The sequence below is a fragment of the Carcharodon carcharias genome, chromosome 2, assembly GCF_017639515.1.
Source record: "Carcharodon carcharias isolate sCarCar2 chromosome 2, sCarCar2.pri, whole genome shotgun sequence".
Taxonomy (NCBI): Eukaryota; Metazoa; Chordata; class Chondrichthyes; order Lamniformes; family Lamnidae; genus Carcharodon; species Carcharodon carcharias.
The window spans coordinates 163,986,454-164,007,834 of NC_054468.1; the positions used below are offsets into that span (position 1 = coordinate 163,986,454).

The following is a 21,381-nucleotide window of genomic DNA, read 5'->3' on the forward strand; positions in this document are numbered from 1 at the left end:
ATATATTAATGCTCTGGACTTGTGTATATGGGGTACAATTTCAAAATTTGTAGATGACGCAAAACCTGGAAGACTTATGAACTGTCAGGAGGATAATGATAGATTTCAAGAGGAAATGGACAAGCTGGTAGAATGGGAGCGCGCATGGTTGATGAAACTTAATGCAAAAATGTGCAATGTGATATATTTCCGTAGGAAAGAGAGGCAATGTATAATAAAGGATACTATTTCAAATCGGGTCCAAGATCCTGAAAGACCTGGGAGCACATGCACAAATTGTTGAAGGTGGCAGTGCAGGCTGAAAAAGTGGTTAAAAAAGGCATAAGAGATTCTGAGATTTATAAAAAGTGGTATAGAGTGTAAATGTAAGGAAGTTATGAAGAACCTTTGTAAAATATGGATTCGGCCTCAACTGGAATAATCTGTCCAATCCTCTGGTACGGACGTGATAGGCCGAATGGCCCACTGTGCTACAGAAAGCTGGGTAATAGAAACTCCACATATGTGAGTTTCTTAATATTTGATTTGGATGCTTCTAAGCATACTGACTTTTTCTGCCTGTGTAATATACCTAGTTGACCAAAGATAACCCTAAATCATCACGCATTATGCAAATAACCATAAATTGATGACACGGGTTTGCCTAAGTATTGGGAGACTAATTTAGATTCTCTTGTAATCTATTGCAAATTTTATTTTTTGTACCCCATGCCAAAAGGAGATTATTTCTCCCTATAGATGTTATGGCACTGAGACATTTTTAATACAACATAGGAATTTTTAATAAGGAAATCCCCTAAATGTTTGAAGATCTGTTAGGATGGGGAGAAAAGAAGAAATCTGCATGCTTGTATGTAAGTGCATTCCACATGCACATAACTGTTAATGTATTCAAATAGAGAGGGTATATTTCTAAATTTTAGTTAATGGATTGAGAAGGAATAAACTTTGGAAAGTAGGATTAGCTGATTGTATGGAGCTTAGCTGCAAGAGATTTATGTCACAATTTTTGTTTATGCTGGCACTTAATACACTGTATCCAAAATTAACACAGGCATGATACTTACCTACATCTTCACCATCCTGACATGTTTTACATTTTAAGATTTAGAACTTTTAATTTTGCAGAAGCAAATAGGCCATAATTTAAATTTGAGGATAATCCATCCTGTAGAACAGTAGACCATATGGCTCCTCGAGGCTGCCCCATAAGATCATGGCAGATCTGACCTTAGCTTCAATTTCACTTTCTTAGCTGGTCCCCACAACCCTTGGCTTCCCTAAAGTTCAAAAAATTGCCTATCTCAGGCTTGAATATATTCAATTTCCCCCTGTGAATGTCCCAACATTGATTTCAATGTCAGTGACTTGGGCCAGATATGCGGGACTTGCCTGGATACTTAACCCCTGGCCCCCGACACAGCCAACCACGTGATGCGATGTTAGGCTAACTGCCTTATAGTTTTCTGCTTTCTGTCTCCCTCCATTCTTGAGTAGAGACTTTATGTTTATGGTTTCCAATCCTTGCAGAATCGAGGGGATTTTGGAAGATTACTGCCAATGCATCCACTTCTTTTAATACCCTGTGATGCAGACCATCGGGGACTGGTCAGCCTTTAGTCTCATTAGTTTTCCTAATACTTTTTCTCTAGTGATCATGATTATTTTTGCCCCTTGATTTTCCACTATTGTTATTAGGATACTTTTGCTATCTTTTACATCAAAGACAGATACAAAATATTTGTTACAAGTCTCTGCAATTTCCCTCTTGCCCATTAATAATTCCCTAGTCTCATTCTCTAAGGGACTAACATTTATTTTAGCTACTCTCTTTCATTTTTATGCACATGTGGAAGCTTTTACTGCCTTTTTATATTTATTGCTGGTTTACTATCATCTATTTTCTCCCTCTATTATTTTCTTGGTTGCCTTTTGCTGATTTCTAAAATTTTCTCCAATCTCTGGCCTACCACTAAGCTTTGCAGCATTTTGATATCATCCTTAATTTCCTGAGTTAGCCACAGATGGTACATCCTTCTGGTAGAGTTTATCTCGATGGAATATGTCTTTGAGACTTATGAAATATGTCCTTAAATGTCTGCTGCTGCTTATCTACCATCTTACCTTCTAACTTGTTTTCCCAATCTGCTGTAGCCAACTCTGTCTTCATAGCTTTGTAATTGCCATTAGTTAAGTTTTTAAGACACTTGTTTCAGGCCCAAGTTTCTCACCACAAACTGAATATGAAATTCAGCATGTTATGATCACTCTTCTCCAGTGGATCCTATAATGTGAGATCACTAATCCATACTGCCTCATTACACATTATCACATTGTTCCCTGTTGGTTACACAACCTATTGTTCTAACAAACTATCCTGAATACACTATGAACTCAAATGTGTTTGCTTTGCACTGTTCCAATGGTAATGGTAAGCTTTGGTTCCTGTACTGCTCTTAATGTTTTCCTTGAATAACTGGTGATCGGAATAAAGATCCTCGAGATTTGGCAATAAATTGTAATGATCCAAAAATGAAAGTGTACTAAAGTTCCCTTAAATGAAGGGGCATTATTCGAACTGTGTGTTATTGTACACAGAAGCCTGAGGTGAAGTCAATGTGCTTCTCCTCTGCACTAAATACAAGTGCTGAGGAGCCTGTGTTTCAAGGATTTTAAGCATTTTTAAATTTGAGGTCCTGCTCTGGATTGAGTTGGACTTCCTTGTAGAATGGAAGGATTTGCTAATTGTGTGGAACACCAATGCTGGCACAGACCAATTGGGCCCCATGGCTTGTTTGCACTGCAAATTCTACGCACATTTATTGATTTCAATTTGTTTTTAAATTTCATATCAAGGGGGCTATTTGCTACCTATCACACTGAAAGGCATTTTAAGTCGATTTCATGCCTTCCAAAGTTCCTGTTCCAACCATAGTGAAAATTCCATCAAAGACATCCATCAAAACAGTGGCACAAATAAGCAGTCAAACACTATGACAGTAATGCTCTTAAATTCAAAGAACAGTTCAGAAATTCTACCATCAACACTGATCAGAGATTTGTCAGAAAAGCACAGTGGTGCAATGCATGAACACTGGGAGCTGGAAAGTTTAGCAGAAGGGGTGATGGCCTAAAGGTTTTCAGTACCAGTTTCTGTTTCCTCCCATCCCCCCAGCTAAAATAATCGCTGTTGCTGAAATGGATCTATAGGGCAATGTAGTTGGATAATTGAATGTAAGATCAACAACAAAAGGAAAATCATGAATACCAGGAGAAATTAATATTGGCAGGATTACTGAAGAAAAAACAACAGGCCCCTTAGGTCATTTAAGAACTCCTGTTACACATTGCCTAAACTAAGTTATTGTTGCTAATTGCATCTATCTCCTTTATTTGAAATGTTCTCCATGTTTCAGTTTGTTGCTGCTGGGGGACTTCAGCAATTGCTAGAAATTTTTCTGTCAGGAATTCTGGAGCCTAAAGAGCAGGAATCGTGGACCGTGGTAAGAGTTAATTCTAATATCCTAATATTCAAACATAGGTAACTGAAAATCATGCTTGTCAAAATGCTGATTTCTTAAAAGCTGGTAATGTTTTAGTGCCTCACCTTTTATTTTAAGCTTTATATATTGCCTAATATATCATATTTTTGGTTGTGTTTCATATATTTAGTACTCAAATTTTGATGCTGTTCTTTTAAAACAAACATTTAAAAAATGTTTACTGTCTTGCCTTTTCTCAGTGGCAGCTGGACTGCCTTGCTTGTCTGCTGAAGCTAATGTGCCAGTTTGCAGTTGATCCAGCTGACTTAGACCTGGCTTATCATGATATTTATGCCTGGTCTGGTGTGTCAGATAGCCATAGGAAAAGGACTTGGCCTGGTAAATCAAGAAAAGGAGCTGGGGATCATGGGAAAGGATTGCACATACCTCGTTTGACTGAGGCTAGTACCTTTTAATTCCTTTGCAATTTATCAGGGTTCACCTGTACGTTTAGTTGTCTGTGTGTATTGTACTCAAGACAAAATATAAATTTGTTTTTTCTTTAGGTATTTCTCGGTCTGGTGCACGGGTCTAGTTTGATTTATCGGTTAATGTCTGTTGCTTACACCTATAACAACTTGGCTCATAGGTAAAATAATTTTGAATAATTTAAATATCACTTGTTTGCTTCATGCAGTGGTTCAGCATGTGAGTACAAAATATTGGGTCAAATCTTCCTGGGAAAACAACGGCATGTTAATGATGCACACAATTAATAGTTCGTAAATCAGCCAGCAAGTTCAGGATATGAAGCTAATATTTAGTCTGCAGAAGTTGCTGGTCAATTACGGCAGCTTCCCCTTAACCTCCCCTTATTTTTAAGAACTTCCTGGACTTGTACATAGTTCCTCATTAGACTTGCCCCAGAAAGTTGGAGCTCATGATTAAAAACATAAGTACACTCCTAACAATGTAGTAATTGTTAATTAAATGCCAATCTCTCTAGCCCAGAAAGGGATCAATTTAAGCTGTTGTTTCCTTCCTACATGGAGTAAATTATTGTTGGGAATTTTAAAATAATTTCAGTTTTTTAAAACATTGTTTTTCCTCACTCTCAAATTCAACCTTTCTTCTCTCTATTTCAGTTTGACTCTAATTTATCATCCTCTGCCATTCCTCTGTTTCCTTCATAATACTTAAATCTCATTGGTGAACTTGAAACATCATTGGACTTGTAGTTCATTAACACCCTAGATGCCCTGTTGACGTCATTGTGCTGTTAATCAGCTCATACTTGCAGCAAGTCATGCTGTAAAGAAAAAAATTTGAAGCTGAAGAATGCAGGAAAAGGTCCAAATAACGATGGACACTGAGATGCCCCACTCCAGCAAGATTTGGCCCATTGTATTTGTGACTGATTATATTTTTACAAATAAGTTAAGCAGTTTATTTTTCAATTTTTGTTTTTTTTTTAATTAAAATTATAGAGTGCTTAAAGCTCAGTCAGATCACCGATCCAGGCACGAGGGTAGGTTATACATCAGCTTATATAATGCATTGTTAATAAATTTAAATATCTGTGAAGTTATACTTTAAAATTTATTCATAGCAGTGTTTGGTCTTACAGAAACAATTTGTTAGAAGTTATTTTATCCATTAAGAACTTGTTTGTTTTAAGAAAAAAACTATTCAAAATAGAGAATTTTTTAGTAGTTTACTGATATAAAGTGACTAGGCATTATAAAGAAAACATTTAATCTGCTGTCAATTGAAATATATTTGGGCATTGTAATTACTGTAGATAAGACATTTACCAGCTTTTTGGGAGAGGAAAATTTCTAAAAACGTTTGGTTGTTGTCTTGATATAACTAACGTGGCTCAAATCCTTTTAAATATTTTGAGTGTGCTAGTTTTTCTTTCTTATTAAACAAGCTCTTGTTTTACCTTCCAGTTACTCATTATGCTATGTGGCTATTAGTGAGTTGGGCTCACTGTTGTTCATTGGTAAAATCCAGCCTGGCAGACAGTGAACATTTGCATGATTGGTTGAAAAAATTAACTCTGCTTGTACCAGAGGTAAGGCTAAACTTCAAACTTGGATTTACAATAATATATGAATATGACTAGTTATAACTTATTTTTTTCTAGTTGACTGTACAAGCTGGTTGATTCTTTAATATTAATTTCAAACATTTTGTCAGTAATTGACTTCTTTTGTTCTAGACTTCAGTTCGACATGAAGCTTGCAATGGCCTATACAAGTTGTGCCTATCTGGTTTGGATGGTGGAGAATCAATAAATCGATCTTTCCTTTTACTAGCTGCATCAACATTACTTAAGTTTCTTCCTGATGCGCAAGCTTTGAAGCCAGTCAGAGTAAGATTTGTTTTGATTATTTGCAGGATACAGTGGTAGTTGCTGACCAGTAGCAAAATGCTTAGATATACTCTTAATTCTTTTGGTGCTGGGTGTCTTTATTGAAATAATTGGCTGATTTAAAGATAGGTAACCAGAAGGGGTGTGGCATTGTAACATGTTGTGATGCTGTGGAGTGGAGTGATCCAGCTATAAATCTTCAGTGAGTTCAAACATGGGGGGATTTAATCCCCAAAAACAGGTGGGTTTGGGTTGGGTGGGATGATAAAACTTTAAAAAATTCAAACACAAACCCAGCCCACGTTGGATTTTTCCTCCGTTTTAAATTTTACGCTGGCTGGCTAACTTTCCCTGGGCCTTGGGAAACTTGACAGCTAAAGAGCGTTGAGGATCCAGCAGACAAGTGAGCATGAAGGTAGCAGCTCATCCTTGAATGCAGTTCGAGACAGTGAGCTTGAGAATTTGGTGAGTGAGGGAATTTTAAGGGTTAATCTCCATCTAAAATCTAAGTCTCACTTGTGTTGAGCATTTAACTACAAATAGTTGTTAAAGTTATGCTTCTTTCAGCCTTAGTCAGGGATAAACGAGCTCCCTACAAGGGAGCAACTACAGTTGGTTAATTAGGTAACTCGTTAGAACTGGTTTCTCCAGCCAGCAGTGCTGACTCATTTCTGTAGAATTTCAGTTAGTATGTATGTTGCCTTGGTAAGCGCACAGAGTAAGTGAGCACAAGTCACTGAGTGCAGCTCAAGACAGTGTGTGAGCTTGAGAAATTGGTGAGTGAGTGAGGGAACTTGATGTAGTGAGGGAGGAGGTGCTGTTCTGACCTTTTACATAAAAGGAGTGGGCTGGGACAGGGAACCGGAGACCAACAGCAGGATGTAAGAACCGAAGCCCAGAAACAATATTTAGGTGAGCAGATAGGCAAATGTTTGAGTTTTAAGTTTTTTTTCTTCTCCCAATGGGTGCAGAAGTTTAAACTGGTACTGGGGAGATATAAGTATTACATTATATTTATAGCTTAACTACTTAAGCCGCTTGATATTACTACAGATAATTATGAAGTGATATTCTGAACTTGGTAAAATAGAACACAAAGAAGGCAGGGCAGGTGATGTCTGCAGCACCTGAGAGCTGGTGGACATCTGTGTGATCCACAGCTATCATATCTGCAATAACTTTATGTAGCTTGAGGAAGTTCAGGGCAGAGTTGATTAGCTGGAGTCTGAGCTTCGGACACTGCAATGCGTCAGGGAGGTGGACAATTTCTTCCAGGAGGCAGCCACATCCTTTCGGCTAGGTACTTCATGATCATGGACTGGAGAGTGTTACAGCAAGTGAGGCAGATATGGAAATCGAGAAGGAGCACTGGAGGAGCCTTGGCCTTTGCAGTTGTCCAACAGGTTTAAGGTTCTTGCAGCTGGTGTGGATGAAAGCAGAGACTACAAGGAGGATGAGCAAACTTATTCCAGCATCATGGTGGAGGGTGCCATTCAAGTTGGAGGGAATTAAAAGGAATGTAGTTGTAGGAGATGGTTTAGTTAGGGGGATAAATACGGCTCTCTGCAGCTGAGTGTAGGAGTTTCGAATGCTGTGTTGCCTGCCCAATGCCAGGGTTAAGGACTTCCCCTGAGGGCTGGGGAGGAATTTGGAATGGGAGGGGAAGGATCCAATTGCCGTGGTCTGTGTGAGTACCAATAACCAAGGTAGGACTAGAAAAGAAATTATGCTAAGAGAGTATGAGCTGCTAGGGGCTAAATTTAATCTCTGGATTACTATCGGAGCCATGAGCAAATTAGGATAGGGTAAATAAAATCAGAGTTGAATGAGTAGTTCGAAGATTGGCATGGGGAAAATGTGCTTCGATTCATGGGGCAGTGGCACTAGTAGTGGGGAAAGAGGGAACTGTGCCATTGGGACAGCCTTCATCTGAAGCGCTTGAGACCAGAATACTGGCAAATCATATAATTTAGGCTTTAAACTAAATAATGGAGAGAGGGGAGATTTGGAAAGTTAAAGAGAAAATTCAAGGCAATAGTACAGGGTAATGACAACCAGAGTGTGACAGGAAGGGTCAGAGTGTACAAACATAAGAGTGCACCGGCAACAAGACCAGACTAGACAAAAGCAATAAAAAGACAGAATTAGATGTGTTTTATCTGAATGCTCACAGCATTTGTTGTAAGATGGATGAATTGATAGCACAAATAGAAATAAATGTGTGTGATACAATGGCCATTACAGAGAAGTGTTTGCAATGCGGCCAAGGCTGGAACCTGAATATTCAAGGGTATTTGACATTTCAGAAGCGCAGAAGGAAATAAAAAAGAGGTGGGGTCGTTTTGTTAATAAAGGATGAGATCAGAACTTGGGTCAGAAGATCAAATTGTAGAATCAGAGTGGAGATAAGAAATAGCAGTTCCCTTTATATTTGGTATTCTTGCAAGTTTTCCTGATGACCGCAAGACGAAAAGCTTCAACAACGTGTCCTTTTTTCCAGCAATACTCAAGCTCTGTACTACCAAATGACTGTCTAATAAATTTGTCAAACACAATTTCCCTTCCACAAAGCCATGTTGAACTGCTGGATTTTATTACGATTTTCTAAATGCCCCATTACCTCCTTAATAATAGATTCTAGCAATTTCTCCCTCTATTATCCTTTTACTCATCCTTTGCTGGTCTCTAAAACTTTCCCAATCTTCTCCCCTACCACTAAAGTTCGCAGCATTGCTAACAGTAGCTACACAGTAGGACAGAGTATACACCAATAAATAATCAGGGTCTTGTAAGAAAGGTACTGCAATAACTGTGCATGACTTCAATCTTTAAATCAATTGGACAAATCAAATTGGCAACGGTAGCCTGGAGGATGAGTCCATTACTATATTTAGGACAGTTTCTTATAACAATATGTTCTGAAACCTACCAGAGACTGGGCTATTTTGGACCAGGCAATGTGTAGTGAGACAGGATTAATTAAAGACCTCAGTAAAGGATCCTCTAGGCAAGAGTGATCATAACATGATAGAATTTTACATTCTGTTTGAGAGTGAGAAATGTGGGTCCATAATTAGTGTCTTAAACTTAAATAAGGGCAATTACAAGGGTATGAAGACTGAGTTGGCTGAAGTGGATTGGGAAAAAAGGTTAAAAGGGAAGATGGTGGAGATACAGTGGCGGACATTTAAGGAGATATTTCATAACTCTCTACAAAAATATATCCCATTGAGGAAGAAAGACTACCAGAAGGATGCACTATCTGGCTAACTAAGGAAGAAAGGGCAGTATCAAGTTGAACATGTGCAATGCTGCGAAGATTAGTGGTAGGGGAGAAGATTGGGAAAGTTTTAGACCAATAGCTCTAGAGTAGGCAATAGATAGTAAATGAGGTCAGGGTAAGAGGGAATGTAATAAAGTCTAAATTAACGAAGTGTGTATGTGTGTGAATGCATGGAATGTGGTAAAGGGAGATAGCCACATTGGAAATACGTTTTGATAACAGAAACCTGGCTCAAAGAAGGGCAATATTAGGTACTAAATATTTCTTGATATAAGACGTTCAGGAAAGATAGGGAAAGAAAGAAAGGAGCATGGATAGCAGTATTGATTGAGGAGAAAATTGTAGTGCTGGAGAGAGAGTATGTCCCAGAGGTGTCAAAGGCAGAATCCATTTGTCAAGAGCTAAGAAACAGCAGAGGTACCATTACATCATTTGGTGTATTCACTAGGGCACCAATTAGTAGAAAAGATGTAGAATAGGCTTGTCCAAAATTTTTGTGTGGGTGTGGCCAGTTTCCACTTTTTTTCTCTCTGGGTACTCACCCTGTTGGTTTGTGGGGTGAGGGTTTGTGGGATGAGGGTTTTTTTTTTTGCCCGGCCAGCATTTATTGCATTTAAGAGTCAACCACATTGCTGTATGGATGCTGTCAGGGTGAGTACCCTGAGACTGGAGTGAGTTAGACATGCACACACACCCCCTCTCACACTCAAATGACCATTTATACTTATTACTCATTTTTAAAAATTATCAATTAACCTCAGCTGTTTTTCATTCCTCAGCCTTTTTTAAAAAATTCATATTTAATGCTGTGCCAAACTTTATCTTTCTGAAATTTGCTCACCAGCCCCTTGAGAGAAGGAAATGTAGGCCAGACCAGGTAAGGACAGCAGATTTCTTTCCCTAAAGGATATTGGGGAACCAGATGGGGTTTTACAACAATCGACAATGGTTTTATGGTCATCATTAGACTTTATTGAATTCAAATTCTACAATCTGCCATGGTGGGATGCGAACCCGGGTCCCCGGAGCATTACCCTGGGTCTCTGGATTACTAGCACCAGTGACAGTACCACTACACCATCCACTCCCCCAATGAGAACACCGAGACTGGGAGTGAGCCAGACTTAGAATCAGATAAAAGCAAAATACTGTGGGTGCTGGAAATCTGAAACAAAAACAGAAACTGCTGGAAAAACTCAGCGGGTCTGGCAGCATCTGTGGAGAGAGAAACGGAGTTAACATTTCGAGTCTGTATGACTCTTCTTCAAAGCTCTTGCTCTCTCTCTCTTGCCACTTCTTGATCCCGAGCCCCCTCTCAACCCCTGCCACGTCCCCCTCGTCACCTCCTGTGCTCCCTCGTCCTCTCTTCAACCCATCTCGCACCCCCTTACCTCCCACCCCCCTCCCATGCCCCCCTCCTGTGGCAAAATTGACAGTCACTTGGGCAGATGCAGGTTTAAGAAAGCCAGCATGGATTTGTCAAGGGCAAATTGTGTTTATCTAACTTGCTTGAGTTTCTTGCTGAGGTAACATAGAGGATTGATGAGGGTAATGCTGTTGTTGTGTACATGGACATCCAAAAGGCATTTGATAGAGTGCTACAAAAGACCTGTGAGCAAAGTCAGAGCTCATGGAATGTTAGGGACAGTAGCATCAAGGATATATAATTGACTGAGTGAAAGGAAACAGTAGGGGTGAACAGTTGTTTTTCATGCCCTTGCTCTTCCTGATATATATTAATGGCCTAGATTTCGGTGTAGAGGGCACAATTTCAAAATTTGCCGGTGGGACAAAACTTGCAAGTATTATGAATTGTGAGGGGAGTAGTGATAAAATGCATAAGGGCATAGACAGGTTGCTGAAATGGGCAGACAAGTAGCAGATGAAATTTAATGCAGAGAAAAGTGAAGTGATTCATTTTGGTAGGAAGAATAGGGAGAGACAATATAAAGGGTACAATTCTAAAGGGGGTGCAAGAACATAAGAACTTGGGGGTTATGTGAATAAATCATTGAAGGCTGTGGGACAGGTTTAAAGCACGATTAATTAAGCATAGGGGGTCCTGGGCTTTATCAATAGGGGCACAGACTATAAAAGCAAGGACGTTATGATAAACTTGTATAAAACACTGGTTTGGTCTCAACTGGAGTATTGCATCCAGTTCTGGATGCTACACTTCAGAAAGGATATGAAGGCATTAGAGAGGCTGCAGAAAAGATTCACAAGAATGGTTGCAGGAACATAGATAGATTAGAGAAGCTGGAACTATTTTCCTTGAAGAAGAGAAGGTTGCGAGAAGTTTTGATAGAGGTGTACAAAATCATGAGGGGTCTGGACAAAGTAGGGAGAAACTATTCCCATTGGTGGAAGGATCGAGAACCAGAGGACACTGGTTTAGAATGATTGGGAAAAGTAGCCAAATATTTACGCTGTGTGCAGTTAGGATCTGGAGTTCATTGCCTGAGCATGTCGTAGAGGCAGATTAAACCGTGGCTTTCAAAAGATAATTGGATCATTATCTAAAAAGAAAAAATTTGAAGGGCAAAGGGGATAAGACATGGATGTGACACTGGGTGAATTGCTCTTACAGAGAGCTGGTCCGCTGGATCAAATGATCACCACCTGTGCTGTAAACATTCTATGATTCTAACCATCCATAGGGTGCAAGCATATTCCATTATGGTTTAGAGTCCTAGGAGCATCTTGTTTCCCATGTCAACCATAAATTGCTGTTGTGAAAAATCATTTTTGTGTGGGGAGAAAAACTGAGGGAGTTTTATGTCAATTTTTCACTTTTATGATTACTTTCTAACCAGAATTAGCTTAATGTGCCTCAACTGTCTGGCATCACTTTACAGAAGTATAATGGAATTTGATACAAATTGCGGAAAAATTCAACAATTTTTGTTGAAAATTATATGAATTTCTTAATACTTGAATTAAAAACTGGATTAAGTGATAATATGTTTGAAATCTACTGTATGTACTGTAAAATCCTAGAGAAAGAGTTGTAACATTATCTCTTTAGGCACAATGTTACATAAAGTAAACTTTGAGAGAAAACTGCGGAAATAAAAATGTAAGTCTCAAATGTAAACTTTAACAGTCCAGTATTGCTATTAAAACCATTGTTCTATTTTTTTCAGGAGGTGGATTATGAAGAAGAGCCATTATTGCGAGCAGGTTGCAAGGAATATTTCTGGTTACTTTGTAAGCTGATTGATAACATTCATGTAAAAGATGCTAGTCAGGTATGCAGTTGTGACTCCACTTGTTCCCTAATGTTAAAAAAATAATGATATAACAATAGCCTGTTGTTTCAACTAAAGATGGTCTAGTTGATGATCAGCTCTGATAATCTGAATAGTGAGTTTCTTCTATATTTTTCTTAGTGTTTCCTCTAAGTTGCGTGCCTGTGTCACACAACAGTTCATCTATTGTTGCACACTTAGTTATGACAGCTGCACACATCCTGATGGTTAAATGAGCCTTCCTGCCACTCTGATCACAGGCAAAGAGCTGGTAGACTCCCCAAGACAGGAAATTTAACAGACGAGAGCCAAGCCTGACATGATTAATCGTGTGCAATTAACAACTGAAATTCACTCATGTCAATTCCTGAAGTCCAAAACTGTCAGCACTTGTCTTTCCTGCGGCCCACTTGCTGACCCTCATGCTCACCACTCCCCTCCCGACTCTCCTGCTTACCTGCTCCACTCCTGCCTGACCACCGCCCCCACCCCACCTGCTCAGTTTAAATCCCAAATTTTGAATGCTCCCAGCTGCGTTACAGAAAAAGTTAGAAGAATTAAAAGTGCTTCGGGCTACTGGGTAACTTTTGTAAAGACCCAGACCAACCTCCACAGGATTCCCCCACATTCTCGACCTCCGACCTCCATTCACCTCCCCCCAATCTCTGATTTTCCACCCCCCTCTCCCCCAATCTCTGACCTGCCCCAGCCCCCAAATCCTATCCACTTACCTAGACACTTACCTTTTTCTTGGCCTGTCAATTTCACCTGGACCTTTAACTTACCTGCTTTATGGAAGCTATTGCCGTAACAAAGGGGGCAAGTCCTTCTTAAATCCAACTCTGCTGGACTGCAACGCTGGACCTCAAGGACAGCTGTGCTGCCTGGATCTCGCCAGGCCTGAGTCGGAAGGTCAGGCGAGACAGGCATGGAAGAAATTTAGTGTAAGTAATTGGGAACGGAGTGGCAATCCGACACTGGTTGCCACTCTGAAGAAGTTACGGCCCAAAGTCTCTTATTTAGTTACAGACCTGCATGTTAATTGGACTTCAGCCAGGACTGTCATCTAGCTAACTTTCTCTCAAAGGAGATGGTTTTCAATAACTTAGATTACTCTTAGATTATGTGCAATGCTCTTTATATATATATATATATATATATATAAAAGGACCTTTGAAGTCATTTTTTATTTCATTGAGATTGGTCTCACAGTGGCCATGAATGGAATGCATCAGAAGCAGTATGTAAAAGTTGGTGAGAGTGGGAATTTGATTCAGACAAGGAAGCAGGCAGTGTTTTTTGCCTCCAATACTTGGAGTAGTTTGTGTAAGTTTGAGCCAACAAGTATATAACAGTAATTGTGTTTAGTGCAAGCTAGTTTGTAGAAAAAGAAAATAAACTGATAACGAACTTTAAAACATAGATAATATAAATAATCTAGGTTAAGTTTTGGCATAGCAGGTCATGTATCTGGACTGTGGTATGTGGGACCTTATGAACAGAGAGACTGCCTTGAGCAAACATATCTGTAGTCAATATCTGTCTCTTCTCTCTCTAGCTCAAAGTTGTTGAGTTGAAGTATCTATAAGGGAAAGGAAGAAGTATCTGGGCAGTTTGCTCCAGACTTTGGTCGCATCTTGCAGAGAGGCACAGGTCCAGAATGGGGTGGGAGTGACTAATAGTGTACAGAATAAGTGGAGCCTGGGTGAGATAGAGAAGAAGAATCTACAGAAACTGATTCTATTCAACAGGTGCAATGTACTTGCTACCTGTGAGGATAGGGCTAAAGACCAAAGTGCTGACTATGGCACCTTGAACAGACACCTGCCGAAATTTGAGTAGGGGAAGCTAATGTGGTAGTTGTAGGGAATTCAATAATTTTGGGGGAGAGATAGCATCCTTTTGTAAGTATGATTGAGAGTCCCACATGTCACATTGTCTACCTAATGTCAGAGTAAGGAGCATTCCTAGCAAGCTTGAAAGGTTATTGGAGGGAGGGGGATGTGGGGGAGATCCAGTCATTATGATTTATGTTGGGACAACATGGAGAAGACTAGGCAGATGGTCCTGTTTGGAGTGTACCAGGAATTAAATTAAGGAATGGACTTGAAGGGTTACAATCTCTGGCTTATTACCTGAACTATGTGCAAATTGCCACAGGAATAAGATGGTTAGAAACATAAACATGTGGCTGTAGGAGTGGTGTGGGAAAAGGGATTCCTTTTCATGGGACAAGAATACCAGTACTGGGACAGGAAGGAATTGTATCTTTGAGTTTGGAATGGGCTCTTCAGAACTGGACTAGGGGCCTACTAGAAATAATCAATACTGTGGACGTGGAGCAGGAATTTGCTGCAGACATCAGGACCTGGCAGTGAGACCAGTTTGGTGATATTCCAGGAGGCAGCATTCTAATTGGCTGCCTCCGTGCTTGCCATCCTATTAAGGATGGTAGGCGGGCTTCCGATGCTGCCAGCCCAGCCTGAAGGCCAGCAGCTCCAGAGCCTCGGCAGCCCTACCGGGAGAGGCGGGTGCTGCTGAGGCAGCTGGAGATGTCAACATGGAGGTGCCCTCAGAAGGTTCAAACTAAATTAATAAGCTATAGGGCCAAGCCAGTAGGCCCCTCAGATCAGAGGCGAAACGCCTCTGGTGGGGCCACAGGGGGCTGCCTTATATGCCCTCAGGGTCTCCTGCCCCTTTGGGGCATGGAGCCCTTGGCTTCAATGCCGCCCTGGACTGCTGCAGGGAGGCTGCTTTGATTAAACTGGAGGCCTCCAGATCTGGTAGTTGGCTACTCTGCCATTGGCAAAATGCCAGTGAGCCTACAAATCGTTCCTAATTGGGGTTTTAGATACACCAGTTGGTTTCCTGCTTCCGTGGTGCAGGCAGCCGATCCATTTCCCAGGTTACCCACCATTTTCCTGGATCCCTTGCCTCCAAGCCTGCCATTAGGGGCCAGGAAAATTCAGCCCGAGGACTATTAACTAGTAATTTGGGGCAGGGGTGCTCAGATGGGAAAAGTAGCATAAATAACAGTTTGAAAGCAAACAGAAGGGAAGAAAATAAAATGACAGTCAGAAATTGTGCCTTAGTTTTCCTTTTACCTGAAGTGTCTAAAAGATGTAAAGAAATTAAACCAGGAAAGACTAATAAGAAACGAGGGGAAAACATTAGAATTGAAGGACACGTTATGGTATTTGGCCCAAGTAAGTGTTTAATGCAAACACAGAGTATAAGGAACAAATGGAATAAACTGCAGGCACAAATTCAACTTGTCGGGGCCTGGTGTGGCAGTATGAGACGGTAACCATTATAGAGATGCCTGCAAGACGGTTAGGACTGGGAACTAAATATACCAGGTTGTAAGGTTGATGGGGAAAATAGAGGAGGGAAAGGAATAGCCTTAGTAATTAAGGACGAAATGACTTCATTGCGAAGGGTGGTTTAGCAGAGAGGTAAATAGGCTGAAGACTTTATGAATAGCATTATAAAATAGAAAAGAATTTAAGACTGTGGTGGTATTTGTGTATATAGGGCCCATGGTAGCAGCTGTGATTGTATAAATGCAGGGACTGGCCAAATAGTAAATACACAGTGGTTTTAATGTGGTATGTTTTAATTTGTGTGTGGATTGGGATAAGCTGACCAACTCATGTCAGAAAGATGGTGCATTTCTTGAGTGTGCTCAAGATAGTTTTTTGCAATGATATGCCTAGAGTCAGCAAGGTTTGAGGGGGGTGCTATACTAGATTTAGTAATGAGTAATTAGTAGATTTAGTTAACAGCCTGGTTGTGTTTGAGGAGCCTGTAGTTAGATGCAAGAACATAACAAACAGCGACGGGTTTCAGACCATATAGTCCCTCGAGCCTGCTGGACTCAATATGATCATGAGCAAATCATATGCTGGAGTTCAACATAGAGTTTGAAAGGGAGAAATGGTAATGGCTACAAAGGTTCTAGATTTATGTCAGGATGAGACAGACTGTCCACAGTGAGTCTGTTACTGGGCAGAATAGCAGTGGAAGGTGTTCAAAAAAAATTAAGATGGTACAGAACCAGTTTACATCTCTAAGGGGAAAGGGTGCTGTTTGCCAGAACAGACAGCTAAGTCAAGATGGTGTGTGATTTGAAGGGGAATTGAATGTGGTCGTGCCCCGACCTGCCTGCTGCCCCTGTTAATCTGGCTGGTAGAAGTCATGGCTTTGGAAAGTGCTGTAGAAGGTGCCTTGGTAAGCTGCTGCAGTGCATCTTGTAGATGATGCACACTACAGACATAAAAACAAAAAACTGCGGATGCTGGAAATCCAAAACAAAAACAGAATTACCTGGAAAAACTCAGCAGGTCTGGCAGCATCGGCGGAGAAGAAAAGACATGGTCTGCCAGTGGTGGAGGGAGTGAATATTTAAGTTGGTGGAGTGGGTGCAAATCAAGTGGGCTGCTTTGTCCTGAATGGTGCCGAGCTTCGAATGTTATTGGATTTACACTCATCCATGCATGTGGGAGTATTCCATCAGACCTCTGACTTGTGACCGTGTAGATGACGACAGGCTTTGGGGAGTTAGGAAGTAAGGTATTCACTGCAGAATTCCCAGCTGCTGACCTGGCCTTGTAGTCAGAGGTCCAGTTAAGCTTATGGTCAGTGATAATCCCCCAGAATGTTGATGGTGGGGGATTCAGTGATACCATTAAATGTCAAGGGATGATGGTTAGGTTCTCTTTTGTTGGAGATGGTCATTGCCTGGCATATTTGTGGCTCAAATGTTACTTGGCTCTTATCAGCCCAATCCTGAATGTTCAGGTCTCGCCGCTTGCAGCCATTGACTGCTTCATCATCATTTGAGGAGTGCGAATCGAACTGAACACTGCAGTTATCAGCGAACGTCCCCACTTTTGACCTTTAGATGGAAGGAAGACCATTGGTGAAGCAGATGAAAATGGCTGGGCCTAAGACAATGCCCTGAGGGACTCCTGCAACAGTGTCCTGAGGGTGAGATGATTAGTCTCCAACAACCAAAACCATCTTTCTTTGTGCTAGATATGACTCCTGCCAATGCAGAGTTTTTTCCCTTATTCCCATTGACTTTAGAACTCCTTGGTGCCATCCTCGGTCAAATGCTACATTAATGTCTAGGCTGTCGCTCTCACCTCACCTCTAGAATTGAACTCTTTGGTCCATGTTTGGGCCAAGGCTTTAATGAGGTCTGGAGCTGAGTGATCCTTGCCGAACTCAAACTGAGCATTGGTAAGCTGAACAAGTGCCATTTGATAGCGGTGTTGATGATGCCTTCTGTTACTTTGCTGATGATCAAAAGTAGACTGATGGGGCAATAATTGACCAGATTGGATTCTGGGCAATGTTTCGCATTGTCAGGTGGATGTCAGTGTTGTAGCTGTACTGGAACAATTTGACTTGGGGTGTGGCTAATTCTGGAACATGAGTATTCAGCACTCCAGATGGGTGATGTTGGGGCACACAGCCTTCGTCGCATTTGGTGTGCTGAGCAGTTTCTTGATATCAGGTGGAGTGAATCAAATTGGCTAAAGACTGGCATCTCTGATGTTGAGGACTTATGGCAGAAGCCAAAATGATTCATTCACTTGGCACTTCTGGCTGACGATGTTTGCAAACACTTCAGCTTTGGTTTTGCACTGGCATGCTGGGCCCCACCATCATTGAGAATAGGAATGTTCACAGAACCGTCACCTTTGGTTGGTTGTTGAATTGACCATGACCATTCACAACTGGTTGTGGCAGAGCTTTGATCCTAACTGTGGGTTGTGGGATCATGTAGTTGTCTGTGGCATGCTGCTTGTGCTGTTTAGCATGCATGTAGCCTTTGAGTTGTAGCTTCACCAGATTGGCACCTCATTTTTAGGTATGCTTGGCATGCTGTCCTACACTCCTCATTGAACCAGGCTTGGTCCCCTGGCTTGGTCGTAATGGTAGAATGAGGGATATGCTGCACAATGAGGTTACAGCTTGTAGAATACAATTCTACTGCTGCTGATGGCCAACTGTGCCTCACTCTGTGCTGCAATAGCTATGACTCTTTATGTCTAGTTTTGAATTGGTAGATCTGTTCTGAATCTGATGGCAATGCCACACAACTCCATGGAGCATGTCTTCAGTGTGAAGATGGGATTTATCTCCAGAAAAATCAGGTGGCAATCACTCCTATCTGTTTTGTCATGGACAGATGCATCTGCAATAGTTAGATTGGTAAGATGATGTCAGGTAGATTTCCCCCTCGTGTTGGAGTACTCATCACCTGCTGCAGACCCAGTCTAATAGATATGTCCTTCAGGACTTAGCACCATTACTGCCCCAGGTGACAGACATTGAAGCCCCCCAGCCAGAGTATATTCTTTGCCCTTGCTACCCTCAGTGATTCTTCCAAGTGCGTGGAGGAGCATTGATTCATCAGTTGTGGGAGGGCAGTAGGTGGGTGATTTTTTTGTTATTCTTTTGTGGAAAGTGGGTGTAACTGGGCAAGATCAGCACTTGTTGCCTATCCTCAACTGCCTGGCCACTTCAGAGGATATTTAAGAGTCAATCACATTACTGAGGACCTGGAGTCACATGTAGGACCAGACCAAGTAAGGATGGCAGATTTCCTTCCATAAAGGGCATTAGTGAACCAGTGAGTTTCATGATCACCATTATTGAGCTTTATAATTCCAGATTTTAATTTATTAAATTAATTTAAATTCCAGCTGCCATGGGACTTGAACCCATGTCCCCAGAGCATTAGTCTGGGTATCTGGATTACTAGTCCAGTGACATTACCACTATGCCACTGGCTCCCCTGCAGGAGGAGAATCAACAGGGTATTTACTTTTCCCATTTTTGATCTAATACCATGAGACCTTTGGAGTCATTGTTGATGACTCCTAGGGTCACTCCCTCCCAACTGTATACCACTGTGCATCTGTCCTCCTGGTGGGACAGAACATACCCAAAGATGGTGATGGAAGAGTCTGGACATTGTAAAGTACAATTCTATGAATATGACTATGTCAGACTGTTTCTTGATTGGTCTGTGCAACCGCTTTCCCAACTTTCACACAAGTCCCTAGTTGTTAGTGAGGACAACCTGGCAAGGTATGTCTTTGTTATACGTGGTCCCTAGGTATAATTAATTAATTAGTAATGCAAACAGATCAGCCATGATCTTAATTGCGGAGCAGGCTCGACGGGCCAAGTGGTCTACTGCTCCTATTTCGTATGTTCGTATGTACCACTGCAAAGGGCAGTTAAGAGTTAACCACAAAGCAGTGGGTCTGGAGTCCTTTGTAAGCCTGACTGGGTAAGGACAGCTGATTTCTTTCCCCAGAGGACATTAGTGAACTGGATCGGTTTTTATGATCTTTCAGGGTCATCGTTGCTGAGACTAGCTTTTTATTCCAGCTTTATTTTACTTTCATTTAAATTCCCCAAACTGTAGTGGTGGGATTTGAACTCATTTCACCAGAGCATTATTCCAATCCCTGGATTAATAGTCCAGTAACATTACAACTATGTTTCTATTCCCTATTATTGAACAATATCATTTCACTTTTAATTAAATTGACATAATTTTTAATTTAAAAAATTGTTAATTTCTTTGTTTGTAAACAACAATTCTTCAGTTCCCAACATCTAAAATGTACCATTGCAATATTATCACGTGATAGCTATCACAGAGACATGGTTGAGGGAGGGGTGGGATTGACAGCTCAATATTCCAGGATATGGAATCTTCAGGCGAGACAGGGTACGGGGTAAAAGAGGAGGAGGCGTTGCATTATTAGTTAAGAAGTCAGTTACTGCAGTAAGAAGAGATGATATCTTGGAGAGGGCATCAAATGAAGCTTTGTGGGTAGAGCTTAGGAATAAAACAGGGGCATCCACATTGTTAGGTGTTTATTATAGACCTCCAGATTGTCAGCGGGAAATTGAGGAGCAAATATGTGCACAGTTTGCGGAGGTGTGTAAAAACAATAACAATTAGGTGATTTCAACTTTCCCAACATTAATTGGGATGGACATAATGTTAAGGGCTTGGATGGAGTGGATTTCTTGAAATGTGTGCAGGAGAACTTTTTAGGTCAATATGTAGAGGGTCCAACAAGGGACAGCGCAGTGCTGGACCTAATTCTGGGGAATGAAGCCAGACAGGTGGCTGAGATGGTGGCTGGGGAGCATTTTAGTGATAGCAACCACAACATAGTACAATTTAAGCTTGTTATGGACAAAGAAATAGACAAGTTGCAAAAAAATGTTTTGGATTGGGGGAGAGCGGATTTTAGTAAAATAAGGCAGGATCTGGCCAAGGTAGACTGGGAACAGCTACTTGTGGGGAAATCTGCCGGAGAGCAGTGGGGGGGCTTTCAAAAAGGAAATGGGGAGGGTACAGGCTCAACGTTTTCCCCGTAGGGTGATAGGAAGGAGTAACAAGCCCAGAGAACCATGGATGACCAGAGATATTCAGGATTTGATAAGAAGGAAAAGAGAGGCTTTTAGCAGGTACAAGGAGAGCAAATAAACAGGCATTAGTGGAGTACAGAAAGTGCAGGGTGGAGCTTAAGAAAGCAATTAGGAGAGCAAAGAGGGGATGAGGAAGCTCTGGCTGGTAAAAGTAGGGAAAATCCCAAGATATTCTACAAGTATATCAATGGGAAAAGGATAACCAGGGAAAGAGTAGGGCCCATTAGGGACCAAGGGGGCAATCTGTGGGTGGAGCCAGAGGACATCAGTAGAGTGTTGAACAAATCCTTCACATCCGTCTTCACCCAAGAGATTGAGGATGAAGTTATGGAACTCAGGGAGAGAGACTGCGAGATTTTTGAGCAAATTGATATAGGGAGTGACAAGATATTGGAGGTGTTGGCAAGCTTAAAAGTGGACAAACCTCCAGATCCAGATGATTTGTGTCCCAGACTGCTGAGAGTGGCAAGGGAGGAGATTGCAGGGGCTCTGACCCAAATTTTTAATTCCTCTCTGGCC

The 21,381-nt window shown here is 41.2% G+C and overlaps 1 protein-coding gene across 6 annotated transcripts in view; it reads left to right on the forward strand.

Moving 5' to 3' along the window:
* The window catches only part of usp34 (ubiquitin specific peptidase 34), a 269,588-nt gene that overhangs the window by 136,845 nt on the left and 111,362 nt on the right, over window positions 1-21,381 (forward strand). For all 6 annotated transcript variants that reach the window (XM_041211861.1, XM_041211887.1, XM_041211870.1 and 3 more), the window contains 7 exons: window positions 3,417-3,503; window positions 3,743-3,943; window positions 4,049-4,131; window positions 4,970-5,010; window positions 5,435-5,559; window positions 5,707-5,859; window positions 12,289-12,393. In XM_041211861.1, coding sequence (XP_041067795.1) covers window positions 3,417-3,503; window positions 3,743-3,943; window positions 4,049-4,131; window positions 4,970-5,010; window positions 5,435-5,559; window positions 5,707-5,859; window positions 12,289-12,393 — 795 coding nt within the window. The remainder of the gene's footprint in view (window positions 1-3,416; window positions 3,504-3,742; window positions 3,944-4,048; window positions 4,132-4,969; window positions 5,011-5,434; window positions 5,560-5,706; window positions 5,860-12,288; window positions 12,394-21,381) is intronic.